This window comes from Thunnus albacares, chromosome 18, assembly GCF_914725855.1.
Source record: "Thunnus albacares chromosome 18, fThuAlb1.1, whole genome shotgun sequence".
In the NCBI taxonomy this organism is placed as follows: Eukaryota; Metazoa; Chordata; class Actinopteri; order Scombriformes; family Scombridae; genus Thunnus; species Thunnus albacares.
Window position 1 is genome coordinate 3,400,492 of NC_058123.1, and position 22,939 is coordinate 3,423,430.

The following is a 22,939-nucleotide window of genomic DNA, read 5'->3' on the forward strand; positions in this document are numbered from 1 at the left end:
AAGGCTAATCTGAGGCTGCTGCAGTGTCATCTTATCGCTTTTGTGCCCCTCAGTTGCACTAATGTTTTTCCCTCTTTTCCGGAGGACAACCGCTGCTACAACTATCCATATTCAGTTAAAAAGTCTTAAGTTTATTATTGTAATGAACTTAACTTTTATTGTGATCCCATATTGAGATTGTTTTATCAGCATTATATGTATATATGTGTGTGTATTAGGCTTGCCGTGGTGGTCGATTACACCGGTGTAACACAGTGTAGGAAAAGACACCAATTACATTACTTGCCCACCGCCCATACCATAATTTCACTTTTTTGTATAAAACAAACTAATTTATTTCATTTTTGCGTATCAGCGCCCACGTTCATCAAATAAAAAAACTCCAATTTGTAAAGTATCAAGCATGTTATCAATACTCAGATGGATTATGGACCCTAGAATTATAAACTGACAGTGTCTGCTGACTGCTGTAAACAAACGTAACGCTAGCTGTTAGCAAGCAGCTGCTCTCATTCCTCCCCGACTCGGTGCTTGTTTTCGGAAGCAACTCTCCCGCTCTCTGCCTGCTCAGCCTGCTCTCAGTGTGTCTCTCTCCGGATGGCAGGCGAGTTGCTCTGGTTCTGGTTCTAAGTGGCAGTCGACCGCTGACAGCAGCCTGAAGCCCGCCATCGCTAACTGTTAAATAAGGGGGAGATCTAATTTAAAAATCTAATGTTAAAGATCAAAGTAAGCGCTCTACGGAAGAGTGTCTTTGACAAATATCTTATTTTGTAAAATGTCCAGTGTAACTGTAACACCAGTGTTGTCACGGGTTTATTAGTCGGCTGGAAAATGTCCTCACCGTGGCATCCCTAGTGTGTATGCATGTATATGTACAGTATAAGTATGTGCAGCATTATACTAGCCTACTTTATTTTTTCCTCCCTTTAATTTTACTATATTATAATTATTCCCCATTAACAATGTTATATGACTCACTTTGAGCAGTTCCACAACTTGGATCTCAAGGTGAAAAATTTAAAAACTTTCAGGATAGAAGTGTACTACGACCAATCACTGAGCTTAAAATTTGGTCACATGGGCCGCTTATAGCGTACATGCTATTAGCTCTGGATAGATCAACACTGTTATTAAAGGCATGGAGAGGAGACAAGGAGACACCACTAACCTGCCTCTAAAACATGTTCAACACGATGCTGCTGAGTGAATGCGTTGGTGTTTTTTTAAGGAATTGCCCTGAGTGAAGGTTTTTCCACACTGCTCACAGCTGTACGGCTTCTCTCCAGTGTGAGTGCGTTGGTGTCTTTTTAGAGTAGTGTCTCTAGAGAAAGTTTGACCACATTGCTTACACCAGTACGGCTTCTCTCCAGTGTGAATGCGTATGTGGTCTTTTAGATTACCATAGAAAGTAAAAGCTTTCCCACATTGGTCACAGCTGTACGGCTTCTCTCCAGTGTGAATGCGTTGGTGGCTTTTTAGATTACCATTATCGGTAAAAGTTTTCCCACATTGTTCACACCAGTACGGCTTCTCTCCAGTGTGACTGCGTTGGTGCCTTTTTAGATTACAGTCTCTAGTGAATTTTTTCCCACACTGCTCACAGCTGTTCGACTTCTCTCCAGCGTGAATGCGTATGTGGTCTTTTAGATTACCACAGAAAGTAAAAGTTTTCCCACATTGCTCACAGCTGTAAAGCTTCTCTCCAGTGTGAATGCGTTGGTGCCTTTTTAAACTACTATTTTGAGTAAAAGTTTTCCCACATTGCTCACACCAGTACGGCTTCTCTCCAGTGTGAATGCGTTGATGCCTTTTTTGATTACAGTCTGTAGTGAAAGTTTTCCCACACTGTTCACACCAGTACAACTCTCCATTATGAATGCGTTGGTGGCTTTTTAGCATATTGGCTGTAGTGAAAGTTTTCTCACATTGCTCACAGCTGTATGACTTCTCTTCAGTGTGAATATGTTGGTGAGTTTTTAGTATACTGGCTGTAGTGAAAGTTTTACCACATTGCTCACAGCAGTACGGCTTCTCTCCAGTGTGACTGCGTCGGTGCCTTTTTAGATTACTGTGTGTAAAGAAAGTTTTCCCACATTGCTCACAGCTGTACGACTTCTCTCCAGTGTGAATGCGTTTGTGGCTTTTTAGTATACTGGCTGTAGTGAAAGTTTTCCCACATTGTTCACAGCTGTACGGCTTCACTCCAGTATGAATACGTCGGTGCCTTTTTAGTGTACTCTTATCAGTAAAAGATTTCCCACATCGCTCACACCAGTATGGCCTCTCTCCAGTGTGAATGCGTTGATGCCTTTTTTGACTACAGCCTGTAGTGAAAGTTTTCCCGCACTGCTCACACCAGTAAAACTCTCCAGTATGAATGCGTTGGTGGCTTTTTAGTATACTGGCTGTAGTGAAAGTTTTCTCACACTGCTCACAGCTGTACGACCTCTCTCCAGTGTGAACGCGTTGGTGAGTTTTTAGTATACTGGCTGTAGTGAAAGTTTTTCCACATAGCTCACAACTGTATGGCTTCTCTCCAGTGTGACTGCGTTCGTGCCTTTTTAGATTATATTCAGTAGTGAAAGCTTTCCCACATTGTTCACAGCTGTGAAGTTCCTCTCCTGTGTGAACTCTCTGATGAATCTTTAAATTTCTTGATGTTGTGAAGGCTTTGTCACAGTGCTGACAGCGGTGATGTTTCAGTCCCTTACTTCCTGTTTGTTTCTATGACAGACAAACATACAGAGAAAGAGAGAATGAGATGACATGGTGGGGCAAGTGATTTAAAACCATAAATACAGTTGCATTATGGGAAATATAGGATCCTGACCACAGACTAAGTCAGAATATCTAGACCTCTCCTGACCTCTGTGTGAACACTTTTAGTTTTTCCCTGTTCAGTAAAATAGAATAAATGCATTGACAGTCAAATAAATAAAACAAAACAAAAAAAAGAAATACAAGATAATCAGATAACTGCAGAGAGATTGATATAAGATCTAGTTAGAACCTGAGGACATTTTTGGGCAGAGTTGCAGCAGTAGACTCCTTCTGTTCGCCAATGAAACAGCTGGCTTGTTTTAGCAGCCTGAAGGACTCTTTATACATCCATGGAAGGACTGTTAAGGACTGTTGTTAAGCTAATGGGAGAAATTATCTGGACTGTGCAGCGCAGCAGCAGCAGACACCACCAGGGAGCGGCTGGAGAGAGAAGCAACCGGAGAAACAACCAGGAGAGTTAGCTTGTTTGTCATTGTTGCTAATGATATCAGACTGGTTAAGCAGCAGCCATACAGTTCTTTTAACTAACAAACAAGATGACCAACAGCCACAAATGGATGTTATGACATGAATACTTCATCTCCATGATAGAAAGAAGAAGACATCAGATAACGTGAGTCAGATACAGCTTCTCTCTCTCTTTGGTCGCTAATTTCATCTGATGGTTAAATGTCTCTCTGTGGCTGTTGTGTGAATTTATCCCCTTAACAAGAATGCAGCAGATATATATATATAAAAATAAAATATGTGTTGTGGGTAGTTTGCTTGTTGAAGTTACAGTGAGATGTCTGGACTCACTCATTCACGTGGAATTGATCCAGTTTTTAATTGAGTGGTTGTTCAGTCACTTGTTGATGTGAGATTAGTGAATGAGTGTGGCTGGTCTGGCTGCTTGCTTCTGACAGTTTCTTTAGTTCGTTTTTAAGCTGAGCCATATATTGAGTAATAAGCTTAAAATAAAAGAAGTGTGAACTAGTGGTGTAACTGTATGGGCCCAAAACTTGCATAATTTTGATGACACAGGTGTGAGCAAGACAGACATGTCTCACCCTGCAGAAAATTCTCACACTGTTGAGATTTGATGTTTCGCTATGACAGAGGAAGTTGCTATAACTTTATTGTAAATGCTCCAGTCTGCACCAAACTTCTCCCGGCCTGAACACGTCTACATGACAATATTCCATCAGTGATGCAAACTGGCTGAATAGCGCCCCCAATGAAATTTCAGCAAAGCAGCCCCAGCAGTAGGCAAAATAGTGGACAAAGGAAGTGATGTTTATCTCCTTCTTGCACTGTCTGAAAACAGCCGGGTCTGAAGACATCTACATGCCCGTGACAGAAGCCCTTCAATTGCTTTGCGGCCTGATGTGCACGGAGGCGCGAGGGCCTGTTCAACGCTGCTTGCAGCTTTAATTGGTGCTTGTACCTTCAGTGTGCTGTACATACGCCATGCAGGAGTATGGAAAATGACTCAAACAAAAAGTAAACAGATTATTTTCTAGCTTTGTTCATACCAAGGTGAAACCAGGAAACACTAAAATATTTTGGTGTTGGTCTTGTTATGAAACTAGTTTTATCATGAAGTCATGAACACTGACCTGTTTATCAGTGGTAGCAGAGGGTGAGCCTAAATTTTCCCTTTTAATGGGGTTGTTGGTGTGGTGCTCCAGGTTCTCGTTCTCCTCCATTTCACTCTTGTAGTGGTCTTGGTCTGTAAAATCCAGCAGGTCTCCTCTCTGACTGATGGGCTGTTCTTCTTCTTCTTCTTTTTCTTGTTTTATGGTGCACTGGAACAAGCATTGATGTGTATTACTGCCAACTATTATGCTGTTGGAGTGTGAACTGGAACTATCCATCCCCTTAAACAAATGAACACAAGAAAAAATAACTATATAAAATAAAAAAAACAATATTTCATTGAACAGTAAATTCTTTTATTCAGCCCAGTTTCTTCAAATAATAGAATAGACTGCCTAACCTGATTGCAAATAGGCTTACATTTTTCAGACTCAGTTCTTCCACTCCAAGCTTCCCTCTTTTCCTCTTTAAAAATACTTCGACTGTTATTGTACATTTACTCAAATAGGATGTTTCATGCAGGACTTTTACTTGTAATGCAGTATCTATACATTGCTGTATTGGTACTTAAAGCTGGAGTGCAGGACTTTTGTCTCCCCCCTCTGGCAGGGAGAGTAAACTCAGCTGTGATTGTCTGAGTACAACGATGTTATTAGAATGAGAGGAGGACATTTCTCTTCATCTGATAATGTTTAAAGTAAAGTTAGACCTTGCTGCCTGCTTCCCGACTCGTTTTTAAAAAGATGAGAAAAAAAAAGACAAGAGAGCTGAGAGCACGAGCGAGCAAGAGAGAAAATAGCTGTGGTTGAGTGAGCTAGTGAGTGAATGAAGAGAGGGAGCAGTGAGAAAGCTGGTGAATCAGATCAATAAAATGTTATTTTCTGATTGTTTCATGGTGGTTACGTTCTAGAGCACAAATAACTAGACCCATGCACCTCCACTCAACTCTGCAGTGGTGCGCTACAACACCTGATTTGTTCTGAATCGGCTGGTCTGACACAGGCATGCAGCACACTGTTTGTTTCTATGACAACAGACAAACACACAGAGAAAGAGAGAGAGGTGTGCGGTAAAGTCCCTGCACGTTTCAAAGGCAGACAGCACAAGCATCAAACAAGAGACCAGCTCTTTCTTCAACCCCCCAGGAATGCTGGCCAATAATATATAAGTGAGAGTCCCAAACTCCTCACTGACCAGACCATCTCAACAACTTGCTGCAGATCAAGAAGAACAGAGGACTGTAAATACCATGGAATTACAAATGTAGTTTTAAATTTTGTCTAAGAACAATTAATACTGTATGTTATTATGTGTGTATATTACAATATATGTTATTATGTACTTAAGTTAGACTTTTATTCCACTGCCTTTAAACCAAGAAATGTACCACTAACATAATTCCACCATGATAACACTGATATTATGTTTAGTACCGTTCTGCTTGTTTCACTTTCAGTGAAGCTACTATCAAAAATGCAAATTTAGGAATCATGCAATTGCTAAATTGTAAATACTTTGATTAATGGAGTAACCGCATTCAGGAACTGTACCCGCCTGTCTGTGGACAGGAGGGGACTGACTCTGCTCCCCCAGAATTCTACAACCCCTGGGATTGGTCAGGATGCACTTTCTGGGCGGGCAGACTGAAACTTCAAAATCATGTCTTATCTGAGACTCTAGGTAGCTTTAGGCTGCTGCTTTTTGCTGGTCATTGGCTGGTTTCCTGGGCTGGCTGCTGGATGCTGGTTTCCATCATCGTTCCAGAATGAACGGATTATATATGGACCCTCAAGACTCGCCCCTGTGTCTTTAGTCTCGTTATGAAGCTGGTTTTCTCATGAAGTCATGAACACTGACCTGTTTATCGGTGGTAGCACAAGGTGAGCCTGATTCTTCCATTTTAACAGAGTTATCGATGCAGTGCTCCAGGTTCTGGTTCTCCTCCATTTCACTCTTGTAGTGGTCCTGGATGATGAAATCCAGCAGGTCTCCTCTCTGACTGATGGATTGTTCTTCCTCTTCTTCTTTTTCCTGTTTTATGGCAGGTGGCAATGAGCACTGAGGTGCATTACTGCCACCTACATTGTTGTGGTGTGAACCAAAGTTATCTATCCCCTTAAAAACACAAGAAAAATAAATACGATTTAGAGAGAAAAAAAAACATGTTTCACTGAACACTGAATTCTTTTCTTCAGTCCAGTTTCTTTCAAATAATAGACTGCCTAACCCAATCGGAAATACATTTTTCATACTCAGATCTTCCACTCCAAGCTTCCCTCTCTGATTCTCGCTCTTGACAGTATTTTTGGCAGTGACAAATTAAATGTTGTACTGAGTCCTCTATTTAACAGTGCTCACATAATCCTGACGGATGTTTGCCTATTAAGTGCAGTGTTTTATTTAGTTTGGTGTGTCCTACCCTCAGCCTTCTTGAGATGTTCTCCTCTTTGTTGCTCCTTTTAACTAACCTCACTGTGCCCACTTCTGGCTGCACTGCATAAAGGTGTCATGCTGTCTTTGTTGTATTCCAACTGTGCTGCCACTCTTCAATGATTTTTCTTTTGATTATTTCTTTTGTTTCAGATTTACTAAGTGAAACATCCATGATCTCCTAGTGTTTCAGTGCCCATTTTTCTAATACGGTTTTATTGCCCTTTATCTCTCTGTGAGCTGGTATCCACATAAATGTGATTGTAATATTCATATTTTCAAATCTGCACAGAGCTGCTATCTGTCATGCTACCATGTTGTCTTAACACACTGCTCAGTTTCTCAAATCCTGCACTACAGTTTAGATATGCTTATTATTGCTATTTATTCTATTATTGTTATTTATTCTTAGTATAGGACTAATTATTATAGATTATTTTTAGACTTATTGTATTGTACGCTGCTGGACCTGAGTACAAATTTCGTTTCATGTGTAAGCATGCAAATGACAAGAAATTAACCCTGAACCTTGGACCGTATTAACTATATCCCACCTACTGTGAGGTGTAAATGACTGCAGCAACATTTATGCAGAACACAAATCTGTGCAGACAATAACCTTTTTAGTTTGTAACTCATCTATCCACTGTAATCCTGCAACTGCCATTATCTCAACTGTGTAAACTGACAAATGATCTGATGTTTTTCTTTTAACAGAAACTTCTAAGGCTCGTATACTAAAAGCAAAACATGTGATCCCAGTACTGTACTATGATCCTTGGATCCATCTGTACATACTGGGACTGCTAATGTACTTTTACTCAAATAGGATGTTTCATCCAGGACTTTTACTTATAATTGAGTAATAATACATTGCTGCATTGGTTCTTATTGGTTCTTCAAGTGTTTTAAAAACAATAACTACATCCCGCCTATTAGCAGCGGTGAAGTTACAGTGAAGCTCATCAACCATAAATCATTAACCAGAAAGTCTCCTCAGAAAAACGTTTCAAATGTATGATTTCTGCGCATGCGCCGCGCGGGGAATGTAAATTTGCTCAAACAAAAAGTAAACAAATTATTTTCTAGCTTTGTTTGTATTACTCGCAACACGCTGCAATCAGGAAACACTGAGACCTTTTTTTTTTTTAGTTTTTACGCCTGAAGAACTACGTGACCACAAAGCCAACAACACAATGAACGGAGGACACGTGGACCCTCGCGACTCGTCCTCGTGTCTTTAGTGTCGTTATGAAGCCGGTTTTGTCACGAAGTCATGAACGCTGACCTGTTCATCTGTGGTAGCACAGGGTGAGTCTGATTCTTCCCTTTTAACGGGGTTGTCGGTGCGGTGCTCCGGGTCCTGGTTCTCCTCCATCCCGCTCTTGTGTTTAGTGTTCCTGGTCTGTGTAATCCAGCAGGTCTCCTTTCTGGATGACGAACTACCTTTCTGCTCAGGTTTAAATATCACCTCCGTGTTCTCACGATCTCACAGCAACCACCGCTGCTGCTTCTTCTCCTGTTGTTTATTGGCGGTTGGCAAACAGCTTTTACCGCCACCTTCTGAAGTGGAGTGGGAACTATAGGCATACTATTCCATTAAATTCTCCTATTAAGACTTGTGTTTTCTAAAAACCTGTAAATAGCCCTGTAGCTTACATCACCTGAACTCCTCTGCAACATGTCTATAACACCTCATGTGATCCCTTTGGAGTGTAATTTTAGGTGTCTCTGTCTGATGTCTAGGACAGTATGAAATTACATGTTCCACTGTTTCCTGTAGTCTGCAATGTTCACATCCACCCATGCTTATTTATTATGTTTAATGTACTGTTCAGACTGTTGTGACAAAACCTCATCCTTGATATAATGTCCTCCTCCTGTATATTCATATTGCTTCCTCTCATTTCTCCTAGATGTCTTTGAATGCTGTCATAGTATCTGCCCTTATTTTTCTCTCTATCCCACTCCACTCTATACTTTTAACCTCAGCTTTGCTGTATGTTACTAATATACTTATTTCTCTTTTTTTACATACTTTTCTGCCAGCTCATTTCCATCCACACCAATGTGTGCAGGAATCCAATTTAATTTCTATTCCAGCCTTCTTAATTCTGACTATTGTTTGAGCTATGTCAAGTACTATGTCTTGCCTTTTATATGACTGCATGTATTTAATATTTGTTAGTGCACTACTGGAAGCAAAACCGTGAATGGTTTCCAGCTTAGAGCGAGTAGAATAGCTAACAGTTCCCCTGTATATACTGCTAGATTTTCACTAACCCTTTTATTTGACATTACATTCAATTCTGGAATATTAAATGATATCCCTACTCCAATGTTTTGGATGCATCTGTATATACTTTAACATATTTTGAATAATTTTCTTTGAGGTATTTACTGCTAGAGCCTGTGCTTAGCCATCAAAGCTGTGTTGCAGGCAGCAGAGAGAAGCAGCCAGTGGCTTTGAACAGGTAAGACCCCTGCTATGCCCTGACGTAACAGGCCAGGATGTCACATCCCAGTTTCTGGTGTGCCAGAATTCACTATTGAGCCCTCCAGAGGTGTCGTGGGCTCATCAACGAAAGGTCAAGTAAGGGTGCCCACTTCTCTGTGTCAACCTTCCATCATGAATCACTTCATTGTTGCGTTCACCATCAGCAAGAAGACTCCCTTGTACATGCTTGCACAAAGGATATTGACATCTTATCTGGTGTTTTTGAAATCTGACTTCATTTTTGCCTGTATTTTTTCCATTTTCCTTCTTTTTTAAATCAACTCTTACTTCTTCCAGAATCCATGGTGGGACAATAGAAAATAACACACTGGGGTCTATGACCCCTTAAATTTGCCCAGTATATTAATGCTACCTGTGTCCTTATTTCCAAAGGCATTTCATCCATTTCCACCTGTAAAGCTGGTACTGGAGTAGTCTTTATGGCCCCACAGTACAGTCTCAAAACTTGGTACTGAATTGTGTCCAACCTCTTTCAGAATCTTTTTACATTTTCCTACTATTCTTTCAGTATGTTTTCCAAGTGAGCTTCTTATCAAATTAAATCCCCCAACACTTGCAACAATCCACTCTAAGCTTTCTTCATTTAGTTTCAGACTGATTTGAGTATCCATTTTCTTTTTCGTTAAAAAAAACAACTTTTTTCTTCACAACTGAAAATCTAAAACCCCATTCTAGTGACAATGCCTCTACTTTCCCTATTGCTTGTTGTAACCTCTTAACTATGAACTCTATATTTCATACCCTTTTCCACAAAAAAAAAAATCATCTGCAAATAATAAGACCCCAATAGTCCTATCTAGATTGCTAAATATTTCATTTATCATAACTGAAAACAATATTGGTTCCATTTTCTGCTAAATAATTCCCACTAAAATCTTTTCCTACTTCTACTCAGATCATCCTATCAGTTAAAAAACTTTTAATCCATCCATACATCTTTCTTCTTATTCTCATTTGTTGCAACTTGACAATTAATCCTTTTTTTTACACATTATGTCATATGCCTTTTAAACATGGCAGAATACAGTCACTACATTCTTTGTTAACATGAGCTTTCCTTATTCCGTGTTCTAATAACAGAGCAGGATCTATGGTGCCTCTTCCCTTCCTAAATCCACTTCAACCTTTCATTAATATTTTTTTTCCATAATTTTGCCTACATGAGATGTCACAGTTCTGATTGACTGGGGGTGAGAGATTTTTTGCTGAAACACAGTGCAAAACACAGTGATACAGATCTTTTATGTAATTATAAGAAGTGTAAGAGCAACATGATGTTGACTGCAGCTCACTTAACAGCCACCGGTGTCACTAATGAGAGGGCATTTCTGATTGTTACAAATAGAACCTTTAAGTGGAAAAACTTTAAAACACACTACACATTCATGTTTTGACAATGATACGATTTTAATGATTTGAAATGCAGAACAGTGAAATACAAAGTCATGTAAAGCTTCAACTGAATAAACTTAAAACAAGCCAAAAGAAAAAAAAAAGGTGACAAAGATGTGAAACCCCCTGGGGGGTAAGGGGGCATGACCCCCCAGGAAGACAATTTTTTTAAGTATCAGCTTTAAAATGTGGATTTACAGTTGATTTTTAGCAACATATAGGGGGGAAAAAAATCACCCTACAATAAAATTAATCATACTGCTACATAAGTAATGTAAGCGGGACATTAGTTCAGGGCACTTGTATGTAACTATGCATGACAGTGTACAAATCAAATGGAAAACACAGCTTATGGTAAATATGAAATTATTTAAGCTGCAGCAAAGTAATATTTCCTGTCTGCAATTTGTAAAACATGTTACAGGTTACATTACTTGACGCCTGCTAAATGAATAACCATGTTCTCTAATGCAACCATTAAGTTTAAATACTCGTTTAAATACCCGGTAGTGCTTTAAGAGAAGAAGATGCTTTTGAACAGCTTTTCTATTGCCAGTTTTCTTTTGTCATTTCAATGCCATTTTCAATCTCTGAAATGAAACTGATACTTTTTCTTTTTTGCAAAGCTTGTCTCAGTTTTTACTCTTTCAAATAATCGGCCAGCTACATAACTTTTCATTACATATATTTTTATTATTAATTAACTGATTATTATTCACATAAGATTAAGGGAAGAAAACATATCTGAAATTGCTTATTTCAGATATGTCAGATAATGACTTATTTCATTAGTTTGCCTAATTTGCATAATTCCATGATAAAGTAGAGGTTATAATAGAGAAATATATTATATGTGGGGTCTATATTAATAAGAACAAGTCTTATTTTGTCTCCATTCAACTTTGGTGCCACTAATGTGGTGCCATTAGTAATTTAGCAGATTAATATTAACTGATAATACAAAAGACGAGGGACGTGCAATGTAACTGTCAGAAAATGTTTGTAGATTTGCTGTAGTATGTGGTGACGCCACCAGGTGGAGCCTTTTACTTTTTAATGAGATTGAGTTACAACTGTTCGGTGACCATAGACTGTCACAAAAATAATGGACAAACCCACTTTGACTGCTGACTGTCATCTTGGATTTTTGGAGCCAGAATAAGAAGTGATCATATTTGGACAAAAGGGTGGAGCTGACCCTAACGCTAGCTGCTAGCTTGGTAAGCACGGTGCATTTACAGTCTATCGTTAACTGCAATAATGCTGATGCTAATGCTAATTTTTTGCTTGCAAAAAATAGGCTTAAAACCATTACGACAAAATGTACTTACCAGAAAAACGGGACACCCGACTCCTTAGAGGGTCTTTTACTGCAACTAAACTGAGCTGAAAAAGACTTTTAGGCCACCAAAATGTTACAATTAACTTTCATGAACTGAAAACACACTGAAATAGCGACGGCTAAGGCTACGCCCATACGTTGGTTACATTACCCCACCATTGGTTACGCTACCTAACCATCATTGTTGCCATGGTAGCGACTTGTCAAACACAACATAGCCACACCCTAAAGCATACCCTGCTTTATCTTCAAATTTATATTCAATGGGAGCATAATTTACAAAATGAACGTCATGCTGTATTGAAGAAGACTTGAAACTAGCAGTTGAGACAATGAACTCATTAGGAAGGTTTTTACTGAGTAAATAAATCAAGTCTCATAGACTTCCAAAAAAGATGTTTGATCTGTCACTTGGAACTATGAAAAACTTGAATTCATCAATTCAACTATTTCTGGGACTTTTTTTAAGCTTTTCTGTGTCACAAGACACTGAATTATTTTGTTATTTTTTACTGTCAATCAGACAAATCAAGATATTGAAGACGTCACTTTGGATTCTAAGAAACTGAAATGGGCATTTTTCACTACTGTCATATTTTCTGGCATCACCCGATAGAGCTAAAGATAAAGCTTTCAGAGTGGAAGTGAAAAATTGACGATGAAGGTGCATTTCTGCAAGAAACAGCCAGTCACTGGGCTTAAAATTTAGTCACGTGGGCCTCTAATGTTTTACATGCAGATTCTAAAGTTACAGTTGGCAGTCCTCATTTTGTACAGAAACTCAGGATAGATCAAGACTGTTATTACAGGCATGGAGAGGAGACAGGGAGACATTGCTAACCTGCCTCTAAAACATGTTCAACACGGTGCAGAGTGAATGCGTTGGTGGATTTTTAAAGAACTGCTCCGAGTGAAAGTTTTCCCACATTGCTCACACCTGTATGGCTTCTCTCCAGTGTGAATGCGTATGTGATCTTTTAGATTACTATCAAAAGTAAAGGCTTTCCCACATTGCTCACACCTGTAGGGCTTCTCTCCAGTGTGAATGCGTTGGTGGCTTTTTAGATTGCCGTTATCAGTGAAAGCTTTCCCACATTGCTCACACCAGTACGGCTTCTCTCCAGTGTGAATGCGTTGGTGCCTTTTTAGAGTACCATCTGTAGTGAAAGTTTTCCCACATTGCTCACAGCTGTAAGGCTTCTCTCCAGTGTGAATGCGTTGGTGCCTTTTTAGAGTACTCTTATCAGTAAAAGCTTTCTCACACTGCTCACACCAGTACAGCTTCTCTCCAGTATGAATGCTTTGGTGGGTTTTTAGATTACGGTCTCTAGTGAAAGTTTTCCCACAATGCTCACAGCTGTATGGCTTCTCTCCAGTGTGAATGCGTTGGTGAGTTTTTAGATTACGGTCTCTAGTGAAAGTTTTCCCACATTGGTCACAGCTGTATGGCTTCTCTCCAGTGTGAATGTGTTGGTGCCTTTTTAGATTACTGTCTGTAGTAAAAGCTTTCCCACATTGCTCACAGCTGTAAAGTTTCTCTCCTGTGTGAACTCTCTGATGAATCTTTAAATTTGTTGACGTCGTGAAGGCTTTATCGCACTGCTGACAGTGGTGATTTCTGAGTCGCTTTCTTGCTTTTTTTTTCTGTGACAACAGACAAACATACAGAGAAAGAGAGAGAGAGTTAGTGAGATGACATAATGGAGTGAGTGGTCTAAAACCATAAATACAGTTGCATTATGAGAAATGTAGTATCCACAGTTTTTTTAAGCTTGACCCCAACCACAGACTATGTCAGGATATCTAGACCTTTCCTGACCTTTGTGCGAACACTTTTAGTTTTTCCCAGTTCAGTAAAATAAAACAAGACCACTGACAGTCAAAAAGAAAAGAAATATATATATCATTGCCATCTGATGAAAACCGTGTATCTCCACTTTTTATGATTTTGAGTTTTTACTATATATAGAATATACTCATTCTCCTCTATCTACTGTCAGGGTTTGACATCTAAATGACAAATGAAAAGATGTTTTATTGGGTCATCTATTTAACGAGTATCTCCACTGGATGTCAGAAGTGTCCATCAAGCCGCGGATCTCCAGTTGCAGGGGAGGGGGTGGGGGATACACACCCAAACAAAGCTAGCTTTCTGATTTTATGGGGGAATTATTATTGTACACAACTCCAACATGAAATTATTCGTCCAGTGACATAACTTACATTAGAGTATGCACAATAATAGGGAAACAGTCCTCCTTGTTGGCCACACAAGAGGTCAATTAGAATTGTGATTGTTATTAATCTTAATTGTGATTTTGCAAGGGTATAGGTCTTATAAGGTTAAGTGACTGAGATACAAGCACAAGAAAACAAATAAGTCCAATTTAATTACATACACATTTATTACTAATACTACAGCTACAAGTACTAAACACTACAACATTTCACAAAAGGAAAAGGGAAACTGGTACACAAGGCTATGGCTAGTGAATGATCTGAATGCATGATGCAGAGTTATCTATTGTGCAGTTCGTATGAGATACCTCATAAACAGTTAAGATGTTGTTACCTGAGAAGTATTACGTCAAATCAACGGTACAACAATTTAGTTCTGATTTGCCAATTGAAATTACAAATCATGAAAGCACCAGTGTTTAAACAAGTTGATGAAAGTATTCTACAAATTCTTGCTTGCTCCCTGGGGTGGCTTCTTGTGGAGAATGGAGTCCGATGTGCTGGGGTGAGGAGCTGGAGACTGGATCTTCTAATGATAAGTGAGCAGGCCGGTCCGGACTTGAAAAGTTCCCAGTGGAAGAGAGCTCCTGGTTTATACTCTCATGCTCTCCTAGGCTTGACCCTCAACTCATGACTCTAGATTCTGAGGTTTCACCTTCTATTGCTTTGAGTCACATCTTCAGACTAGCAAAATGCAAGCTTTCCACTAGCATGGCAGAAAGCAAGAAGAAACCAGCAGCTGGCCTCAACAACCAGCCTGGAAAACCAGTCAGCAACCAGCAAAAAGCAGCCTACAGTCTCAGATAAGACACTGTTTTAAAGTTTCGGTCTGCCCGCCCAGAAGGTGCATCCTGGCCAATCCCAGGGGTTGCAGAGTTCTGGGGGAGCAGAGTCAGTCCCCTTCTGTTCATGGACAGGCGGATTCAACTCCTGAATATGGTTACTCCATTAATCAAAGTATTTACAATTTAGCAATTGCATGATTCTTAATTTTGCATTCTTGATAGTAGCTTTAGCATTCTGAGAGTGAAACAAGCAGAATGGTACTAAACATCATAGTTAAAGGCAGTGGAATAAAAGTCGAAAGTACATAACACATTTGTAATATACACACATACTAACATACAATATTAATTGTTCTTAGACAAACTCTGAAACTACATTTGTAATTCCATGGGTTTTACAGTCCTCTGTTCACCTTGATCTGACTGTGAACGGCAGGGGTCCATTTGGGAGTGTGGGTGTGTGTCTACATGTTTGATGTGGAGTGTTCTGTTTGTCACTGGAGCATGGCATCTTGTGCAGCATGTCTTGTGCCTTATGCTGGTTTGCCCAGGGATCAGTTTTGGGTTGGTCATTCAAGTCCTGAAAATGTGTGTGACTGGCTCCTAGAGGTGAGTTATGATAACCAATGGTGGGGGTGGTTTATCCCAATGGTCAGTTCACACTGGGGTGTGAATTGGTCTTCCCATCATGCTGGCTCTTATAGCTTGAAGGATCAAAGGTGGTTTGGGTCAGTAGTCAGGTTTGGTGACCATGCAGGAGATGGGGGTTTTCCTATCTGATCCTCTCTGTTTGCAGCAGGTTGTTTAGATAGTCTGGTCAGTGAGGAGTTTGGGACTGTCACTTATATATTACTAGCCAGCATTTCTGGGGGTTGAAGAAAGAGCTGGTCTATTGTTTGAGGCTTGTGCTGTCTGCCTTCAAAATATGCAGGGGCTTTACCCTTAACTGGTTTGGTAAATCCCTGTTAGCGACACACTGTCTGTCCATGACTGGTAGCTACAGCAGTTTGTCTACTTTGTCTTAAATTAGACATTAAATTTTGCAATTGATCCATGGTTCACATGCGTGCCGAACCGTGGGGAGCAATCTGTACGAGTAATTGATCAACTACGTTCCGTTACACCACTAGGTGGCACATGTTGCACATGGGCCAGCGCATGTCGGAAGAGGGGTAATAAATGATTATTCGCTCGCAATGGTTTGCGCCAGGCATTAAACAAGTGTCACAAACACTTGTAGATAGTTGTATGACATGCCAACAGACCAGAAAGAAGAACAGCACAGTGAAGCATGACCATTTGGAACCCCCATCGGGTCCTTTTGTAAATTTGCAAATAGACTTACATGTGCATACATGTGCCAAACTGTCAAAGCTACAAATATTTGTGAGTCATAACCGATAGGTTCTCAAAGTGGGTGGAGGGTTTTGCAACAAGGAAAGAAGACACAAGAACAGTTGTGAAGTGTCTGCTAAAAGATCTGATCCCCAGTTATGGGGTGCCACAGGTAATAGACAGTGAGAGAGGTCCAGCTTTTGTGTCAAAAATCACTCAGGGACTGTCTGATATCTTAGGGTTCAAGTGGCAGTTACATGTTCCTTCTCACCCACAGAGTGCAGGTCAAGTTGTAAGAATGAACTCAACTATGAAAGAGAGGTTGACCAAAATTGTAATGACAACGGATCTGAAATGGCCTGACGCACTGCCTATTGTGCTGTACTCCATACGCAATGCATCAAGTGCAACTACAAGACTAAATCCTTATGGAGGTGTTGATGGGGAGACCAATATCCACAGGGACAAGCCCCCCCTCTAACACCACATAACACTACCCTGCTTTGGATGGATGAGTTAATGACTGAGTGTGTGAAAAAACTAATAGAAATTTTGGGAAAGTTTCACTTACAGGTGGCTGACAGGCTCCCCCAGTCCATCAGAGGAACCAATTCATCCTTTTCAGGAAGGTGATTTTGTACAAATCACATCTCTGGAAAAGGTGTTTCTGTATCCTTGGTGGAAAGGTCTTTACCAGGTGTTGCTGACAATTAGGACAGCCCTGAAAGTCGAGGGCAGAGCAGAATGGATCCATACCACAAGGTACAGGTTGGCTCCCATGTCCGCTGGCGAGGGAGTGCAGAGCCATGGTGAGTTACCGGATGGTTGCTACTCCTTTCCCTCCTGCTGAGTGGGCTCAGGCAGGGAGCAGATCAAGGCAGTTATGGAGCCTTTTTCCCCCCATCTTTATTCAAGAGCATGGTATATCAATTTGAGAGCATGATTTATTGATTTCATGTTAAAATAAAACAATGTCCATCAAGCCCTGCCCTCGTGGTCAAATAGCTTCTGCTTGCGCTTAGATTTGCTCTGTTCTTGCCCAAACCGTGTGCTTCCACTCAGATATATTGTTGCTTGCACTCAAGCTTCAGCTCCTTTAACACCTTGGTGTTACTGGGGTTCTTCATTCACTTGAGGGTTTGCCCTTGTTGGCCAAAAAATAGACTTTTGCAGATACACAGTTTCTCAGACAGCAACAAAATATATATATACACACACACACACTCTATATATACACTTTTACTTTAATACTTTAACTACATTTTGCTACTAATACTTATGTACTTTTATTAGGTATGATTTTTACAAGATTATATGATTTTTAGCATTTTACATCAACGTAATGGTGCTTTTACTTTCAGTGTGCTGTGCAGGCGCTGCGCAGGAGAACGTAAAATTCCTCAAACAAAAAGTAAACAGATTTTTTTCTAGTTTTGATTGCAACAAGGTAAAACCAGGAAACACTGAAACATTTTTGTAGTTGAAGTTTACACTTGAAAAACTCAGACTTTCTTTTTCAGACTTTCAGACTCTGCAACAACACAATGAACAGATGCAAACAAGACAAGACTCATCCTCATGTTTTTAGTCTCGTTATGAAGCACGTTTTATCATGAAGTCATGAACACTGACCTGTTTATCTGTGGTAGCAGAGGGTGAGGCCGATTCTTCACTTTCAATAGGGTTGTTGGTGCAGTGCTCCAGGTTCTGGTTCTCCTCCATTTCGCTGTTGTAGTGGTCCTGGTCAGTGAAATCCAGCAGGTCTCCTCTCTGACTGATGGACTGTTCTTCTTCTTCTTCTTTTTCCTGTTTTACGGTGCATGGGAACCAGCACTGAGGTGCGTTACTGCCAACTATTATGCTGTTAAAGTGTAAACTGGAGTCGTCTATCCCCTTAAACAAACAAACACGAGAAAAAATAAATTAATAAAACAAAAAATAATATTTCACTGAACACTAATTCTTTTGTTCCGTCCAGTTTCTTTCAAATAATAGAATAGACTGCCTAACCCGATTGCAAATACATTTTCCTCTTTAAAAATACTGGGACTGTTAGTGTACATTTACTCAAATGGGATGGGATACATTGCTGTATTGGTACTTAAAGCTGAATTGTGGAATGTTAAAATTGTTGGATGTTAAGGGACAGAGTGAACTCAGCAGCACACACTTCTACTTCATTAGGCTAACCCATTGTTGTTATCTTTTGAGCTAACCCCCTTCACTTTTCAAGCAGTTTGGGAAACAAAAGACGTGATTTTTCTGGGTCTTGAGAAGCTGCAGACACACTGTAGTCTGTACTGTACATTTACTGCCAGACTGACAACTTACTGCTAACCTTTTCCTCTGCTCCTCTCGCATTCATGGTCACTTTCCTGCCGCTAACTCTCTCACTCACAACGCACACTCATTACACACTGCCCTATTCCTTAACGGAGCTACGCTACCAAAAGTTTCCCGGGCAGCGACACAGAGGTTGACTCACGTTTCAGAACAGCGCTGCACGGAGGCTCCCTAACGCTACTGATTTCTGATTGAATGGATATTTGGCATTATTATCGGCATTGAAAAAAATATTTGATTTGGCCTGGCAGGGGTTCTGGTTGGACTGGTGGCCTGCCAGGCCTATACAATTATAGGGGAAACAGTGGAGTTGAATTAAACCATAAAGACAGTTGCATTATGAGAAATGTAGCATCTAGAGTTTTTTAAAGCTAGATTGCGGGACTTTTGTCTCCCACTTCCGGCAGTGAGAATAAAGGGGGTCCCTTGGCTGTGATTGCCTGACACGGGCATGCAGCACACTGTCATTCGCACCCCGAATGACAGGCACACAGAGAGGGCTGGTAAAAACAGATATGTTTTGACCGGCCCAAAAACGTATTTTTCTGATGATATGCCAGTACACCACTGGCTGTAACCTACTGTTGTGGCTGTAAAACGTTGGATGTATTGTTTTGAGCGTCACCCAACTCCTGTGAAATGACTCATTTCACTATCATAATTTAATCCATTTGGTCCGACAACATTTGGAAAGTCTAGAGGAGCCGCACGGCCAAATGGTCAGCACAAGAATGTCAATTTAAACATTCCATTCCATTTTACAGGATTACACAATTTTTAGTATTTTTACATCAATGTAATAGAACTTTTCATTTCAGTGTACTGGGCATGTGCCGCACAGAAGAATGGAAAATTCCTCAAACAAAAAGTAAACATTTTTTTCTAGCTTTGTTCGCAACAAGGTAAAACCAGGAAACACTGAAACATTTTAAAACTTTCTTTTTTAGGACCCCGAGACTCATCCTCGTGTTTTTAGTCTCGTTATGAAACCAGTTTTATCATGAAGTCATGAACACTGACCTGTTCATCCGTGGTAGCAGAGGTTGAGTCTGATTCTTCCTTTATAATGTGGTTGTTGGTGCAGTGCTCCGAGTTCTGGTTCTCCTCCATTTCGCTCTTGTAGTGGTCCTGGTCAGTGAAATACAGCAGGTCTCCTCTTTGACTGATGGATTGTTCTTCTTCTTCTTCTTTTTCCTGTTTTATGACGCATCGGAACCAGTGCTGAGGTGCATTACTGCCAACTATTATGCTGTTGAAGTGTGAATTGGAGTTGTCCATCCCCTTAAACAAACAAACACAAGAAAACCTAAATAAACAAAATAAAAAAACAATATTTCAATGAACAACCCCGACAAGAGATTTAAAAGTTCCATATACTGTGAAATATAGAGAGATTTATCTGGCGGTGATAGGCTTAATCAGCATTGTATCAACTCGACACGGGCTTTTTCAGACTTTCTCTGCAACAACACAATGAACATGTGACACGCGGACCCTCAAGACTCATCCTCGTGTCTTTAGTATCGTTATGAAGCCGGTTTTATCATGAAGTCATGAACACTGACCTGTTTATCGGTAGAAGCAGAAGGTGAGTCTGATTCCTCCCTTTTAATAGGGTTGTTGGTGCAGTACTCCAGGTTCTGGTTCTCCTCCATTTCACTCTTGCAGTGATCCTGGTCAGTGAAATCCAGCAGGTCTCCTCTTTGACTGATGGACTGTTCTTCTTCTTCTTCTTTTTCCTGTTTTATGACGCATCGGAACCAGTGCTGAGGTGCATTACTGCCAACTATTATGCGGTTTGAGTGTGAATTGGAGCTATCCACCCCCTTAAACAAACAAACACAAGAAAACATGAATAAATAAAATAAAAAACAATATCTCATTGAACACTAAATTCTTTTGTTCAGTCTAGTTTCTGTCAAATAATAGAATAGACTGCTTAACCAGATCGCAAATACATTTTTCATACTCAGTTCTTCCACTCCGAGCTTCCCTCTTTTCCTCTTATCCTGACGGATGTTTGTCTATTAAGTGCAGTGTTTTATTTAGTTTGGTGTGCTGCCACTCTTCAGTGATGTTTGTTTTGATCATTCCTTTTGCTTCAGATTTACTGGGTGAAATGTCCTGAATGAAAAGTGCCTGTTTTGCTAACACGTCCACAGTCTCATTTACCCTTTATCCCTCTGTGAACCGGTATCCACATAAATGTTACCATAGTATTCATATTTTCAAATCGGCACAGCCTTTCATATATGTTAACTGTATCCTGCCTACTGTGGGATGTAAATGACTGTAGTGAGCTTTTAGTTTGTTACTCATTATCCACTGTAATCCTGCAACTACTATCCTTGGATCCATCTGTATATACTGTTATAGGCTGTTTCATACGGGACTTTTACTTGTAATTGAGTAATAATACATTGCTGTATTGGTACTTAAGTAAAGGATCTGAATATTTCTTCCACCACTCCAGGTATGTTAAAAACAACGACTACATGCCGCCTGTTTGCAGCTTTGAAGCCACAGTGAAGCTCAGGATCTGACATTTACTAGAAATCCTCTTCAGAGACATTTAAAATGTCTGATTTCTGCGGGGAATGTAAAATTGCTCAAACAAAAAGTAAACAGATTATTTTCCAGCATATTACTCGCAACACGCTGCAAGCAGGAAACACTTCCTACGAGACCTTCCTTGTAGTTTTCACGCCCGAACACAAAGCCTGGAAGTGTTTTAGTTTCTTTTTTTCAGACTTTCTAACACAATGAACGGAGGACACGTGGACCCTCGAGACTTGTCCTCCTGTCTTCAGTCTTATTATAAAGCTGATTTTATCATAAAGGCATGAACACTGACCTGTTTATCGGTGGTAGCAGAGGGTGAGTCTGATTCTTCCTTTTTAACGGGGTTGTCGGTGCGGTGCTCCGGGTTCTGATTCTCCTCCATTCCGATCTTGTTGTGGTCCCGGTCGGCGTAATCCAGCAGGTATCCTTTCTGACTGACGTACTACCTTTCTAGTTTAAATATCACCTCCGTGTCGTCGCGATCTCACAACAGCTGCTGCTGCTGTTGACGCCTCCTCCTCTGCTTCTTCTTCTGTTGTTTATTTGCGGCTGGCAAACAGCTTTTATTCGCATTACCGCCACCTTCTGAATTGGAATGGGAATCAGAACGGTTACTACAGGCGTATCATTCCATTAAATTCTCGTATTAAGACTCTATAATACCTATTCTCATGTGACTCATTTGGAGTGTCATTTTATGTTTCTTGCTGATGTCAAGGACAGTATAAAAGTACATGCTCCACCGTTTCCTTTAGTCCGCAATGTTCACATCTACTGTAGCATGCTTATTCATTATGTTGAATGTACTGTTCAGACCGGTGTGACAAAACCCCGTTCTTGATATAATGTCCTCCTCCTTTATATTCTTATTGCCTTCTCTCATTTCTCCTAGTTTTCTTTGAATGCAGAAGTAGTATCTGCCCTTATTTCTTGTGTCTCACTTGGTAGTGGACTACTGGAGATAGAACCTATCAAAACCTTGACTTGTTTCCAGCTTACAGCAAGTAGAATAGCTAACTTCCCCTGTATATACTGCTAGGTTTTCACTTACCCTTTTATTTGACATTACATTAATTCTGGAATGATAAATGCTATCCCTACTCTATTGTCCAATGTCTTGGATGCATCTGTATATACTTTAACATATTCTAAATAATTTTCTTCGACGTATTTACTGCTAGATACTGAGCTTAGCTATCAAAGCTGTGTTGGATGCAGCAGAGTATAAACAGATGGATCCAAGGATCCTAATACAGGGATCACAGGTTTTACTTTTAGTATACCAACCTTACAAGTTTCTGTTAAAAGAAGAACATCAGATCATTTGTCGGTTGAGATGATGGCAATTGCAGTTTTATAGTGGATACATGAATTACAAATTAAAAAGGTCACTGTTATCATTCTCACAGTAGGCAGGATATCAATAATATATATAAAGGGCTGTGCGGATTTGAAATTATGAATATTATGATCACATTTATGTGGATACCAGACATCATAGACATGTCACTCAGTAAATCCGAAGCAAAAAGAATAATCAGAACAGACATCTGAGCTGGACTGAAATAGAATTTACTGTTTAGTGAAACATTGTTTTTTAATCTTATTTATTCATGTTTTCTTGTGTTTGTTTAA

General features: G+C 40.0%; 2 protein-coding genes across 12 annotated transcripts in view; one reads left to right on the plus strand and one right to left on the minus strand.

Annotated features, from left to right (window-relative positions):
• The window catches only part of LOC122968041 (oocyte zinc finger protein XlCOF6-like), an 813,118-nt gene that overhangs the window by 781,341 nt on the left and 8,838 nt on the right, over positions 1-22,939 (plus strand). For 2 of the 5 annotated variants that reach the window (XM_044332973.1, XM_044332975.1), the window contains exon 1: positions 21,364-21,619. The exons of 1 other annotated variant lie outside the window; for it this stretch is intronic. The gene's annotated coding sequence lies outside the window, so the exon portion shown is untranslated. Of the gene's footprint in view, positions 1-21,362; positions 21,620-22,939 lie in introns of those variants that run through there. 2 more of the 5 variants (XM_044332972.1, XM_044332970.1) reach the window with 2 other exon arrangements.
• LOC122968032 (zinc finger protein 420-like) lies at positions 153-22,934 on the minus strand. Of its 7 annotated transcripts, none has more exons than XM_044332940.1 (7): positions 21,597-22,934; positions 20,308-20,568; positions 19,763-20,023; positions 18,032-18,292; positions 6,217-6,474; positions 4,380-4,568; positions 153-2,724 (listed from the first exon to the last, which is right to left on the minus strand). In XM_044332940.1, exons 1-7 carry the CDS (start codon positions 21,684-21,686, stop codon positions 1,186-1,188), a joined length of 2,859 nt encoding a protein of 952 aa, XP_044188875.1. In that variant the 5' UTR covers positions 21,687-22,934; the 3' UTR covers positions 153-1,185. The 7 variants fall into 7 exon arrangements, with proteins under 7 accessions (XP_044188875.1, XP_044188874.1, XP_044188878.1 ...); XM_044332939.1 differs by having other exon boundaries at positions 4,380-4,640; XM_044332943.1 differs by lacking the exon at positions 20,308-20,568 and having other exon boundaries at positions 4,380-4,640.

Bases quoted from the DNA above. Each gene is read 5' to 3' on its own strand.
- LOC122968032 (XM_044332939.1), bottom strand. From the start codon at position 21,686: ATGGAGGAGAATCAGAACCCGGAGCACCGCACCGACAACCCCGTTAAA. The intron at 18,293-19,762 runs GTCAGTGTTCAT...TGTTTGTTTAAG, and splicing joins CTGCTACCACGGATGAACAG to GGGATAGACGACTCCAGTTT. The intron at 2,725-4,379 runs GTCAGTGTTCAT...TGTCTGTCATAG, and splicing joins CTGCTACCACTGATAAACAG to AAACAAACAGGAAGTAAGGG.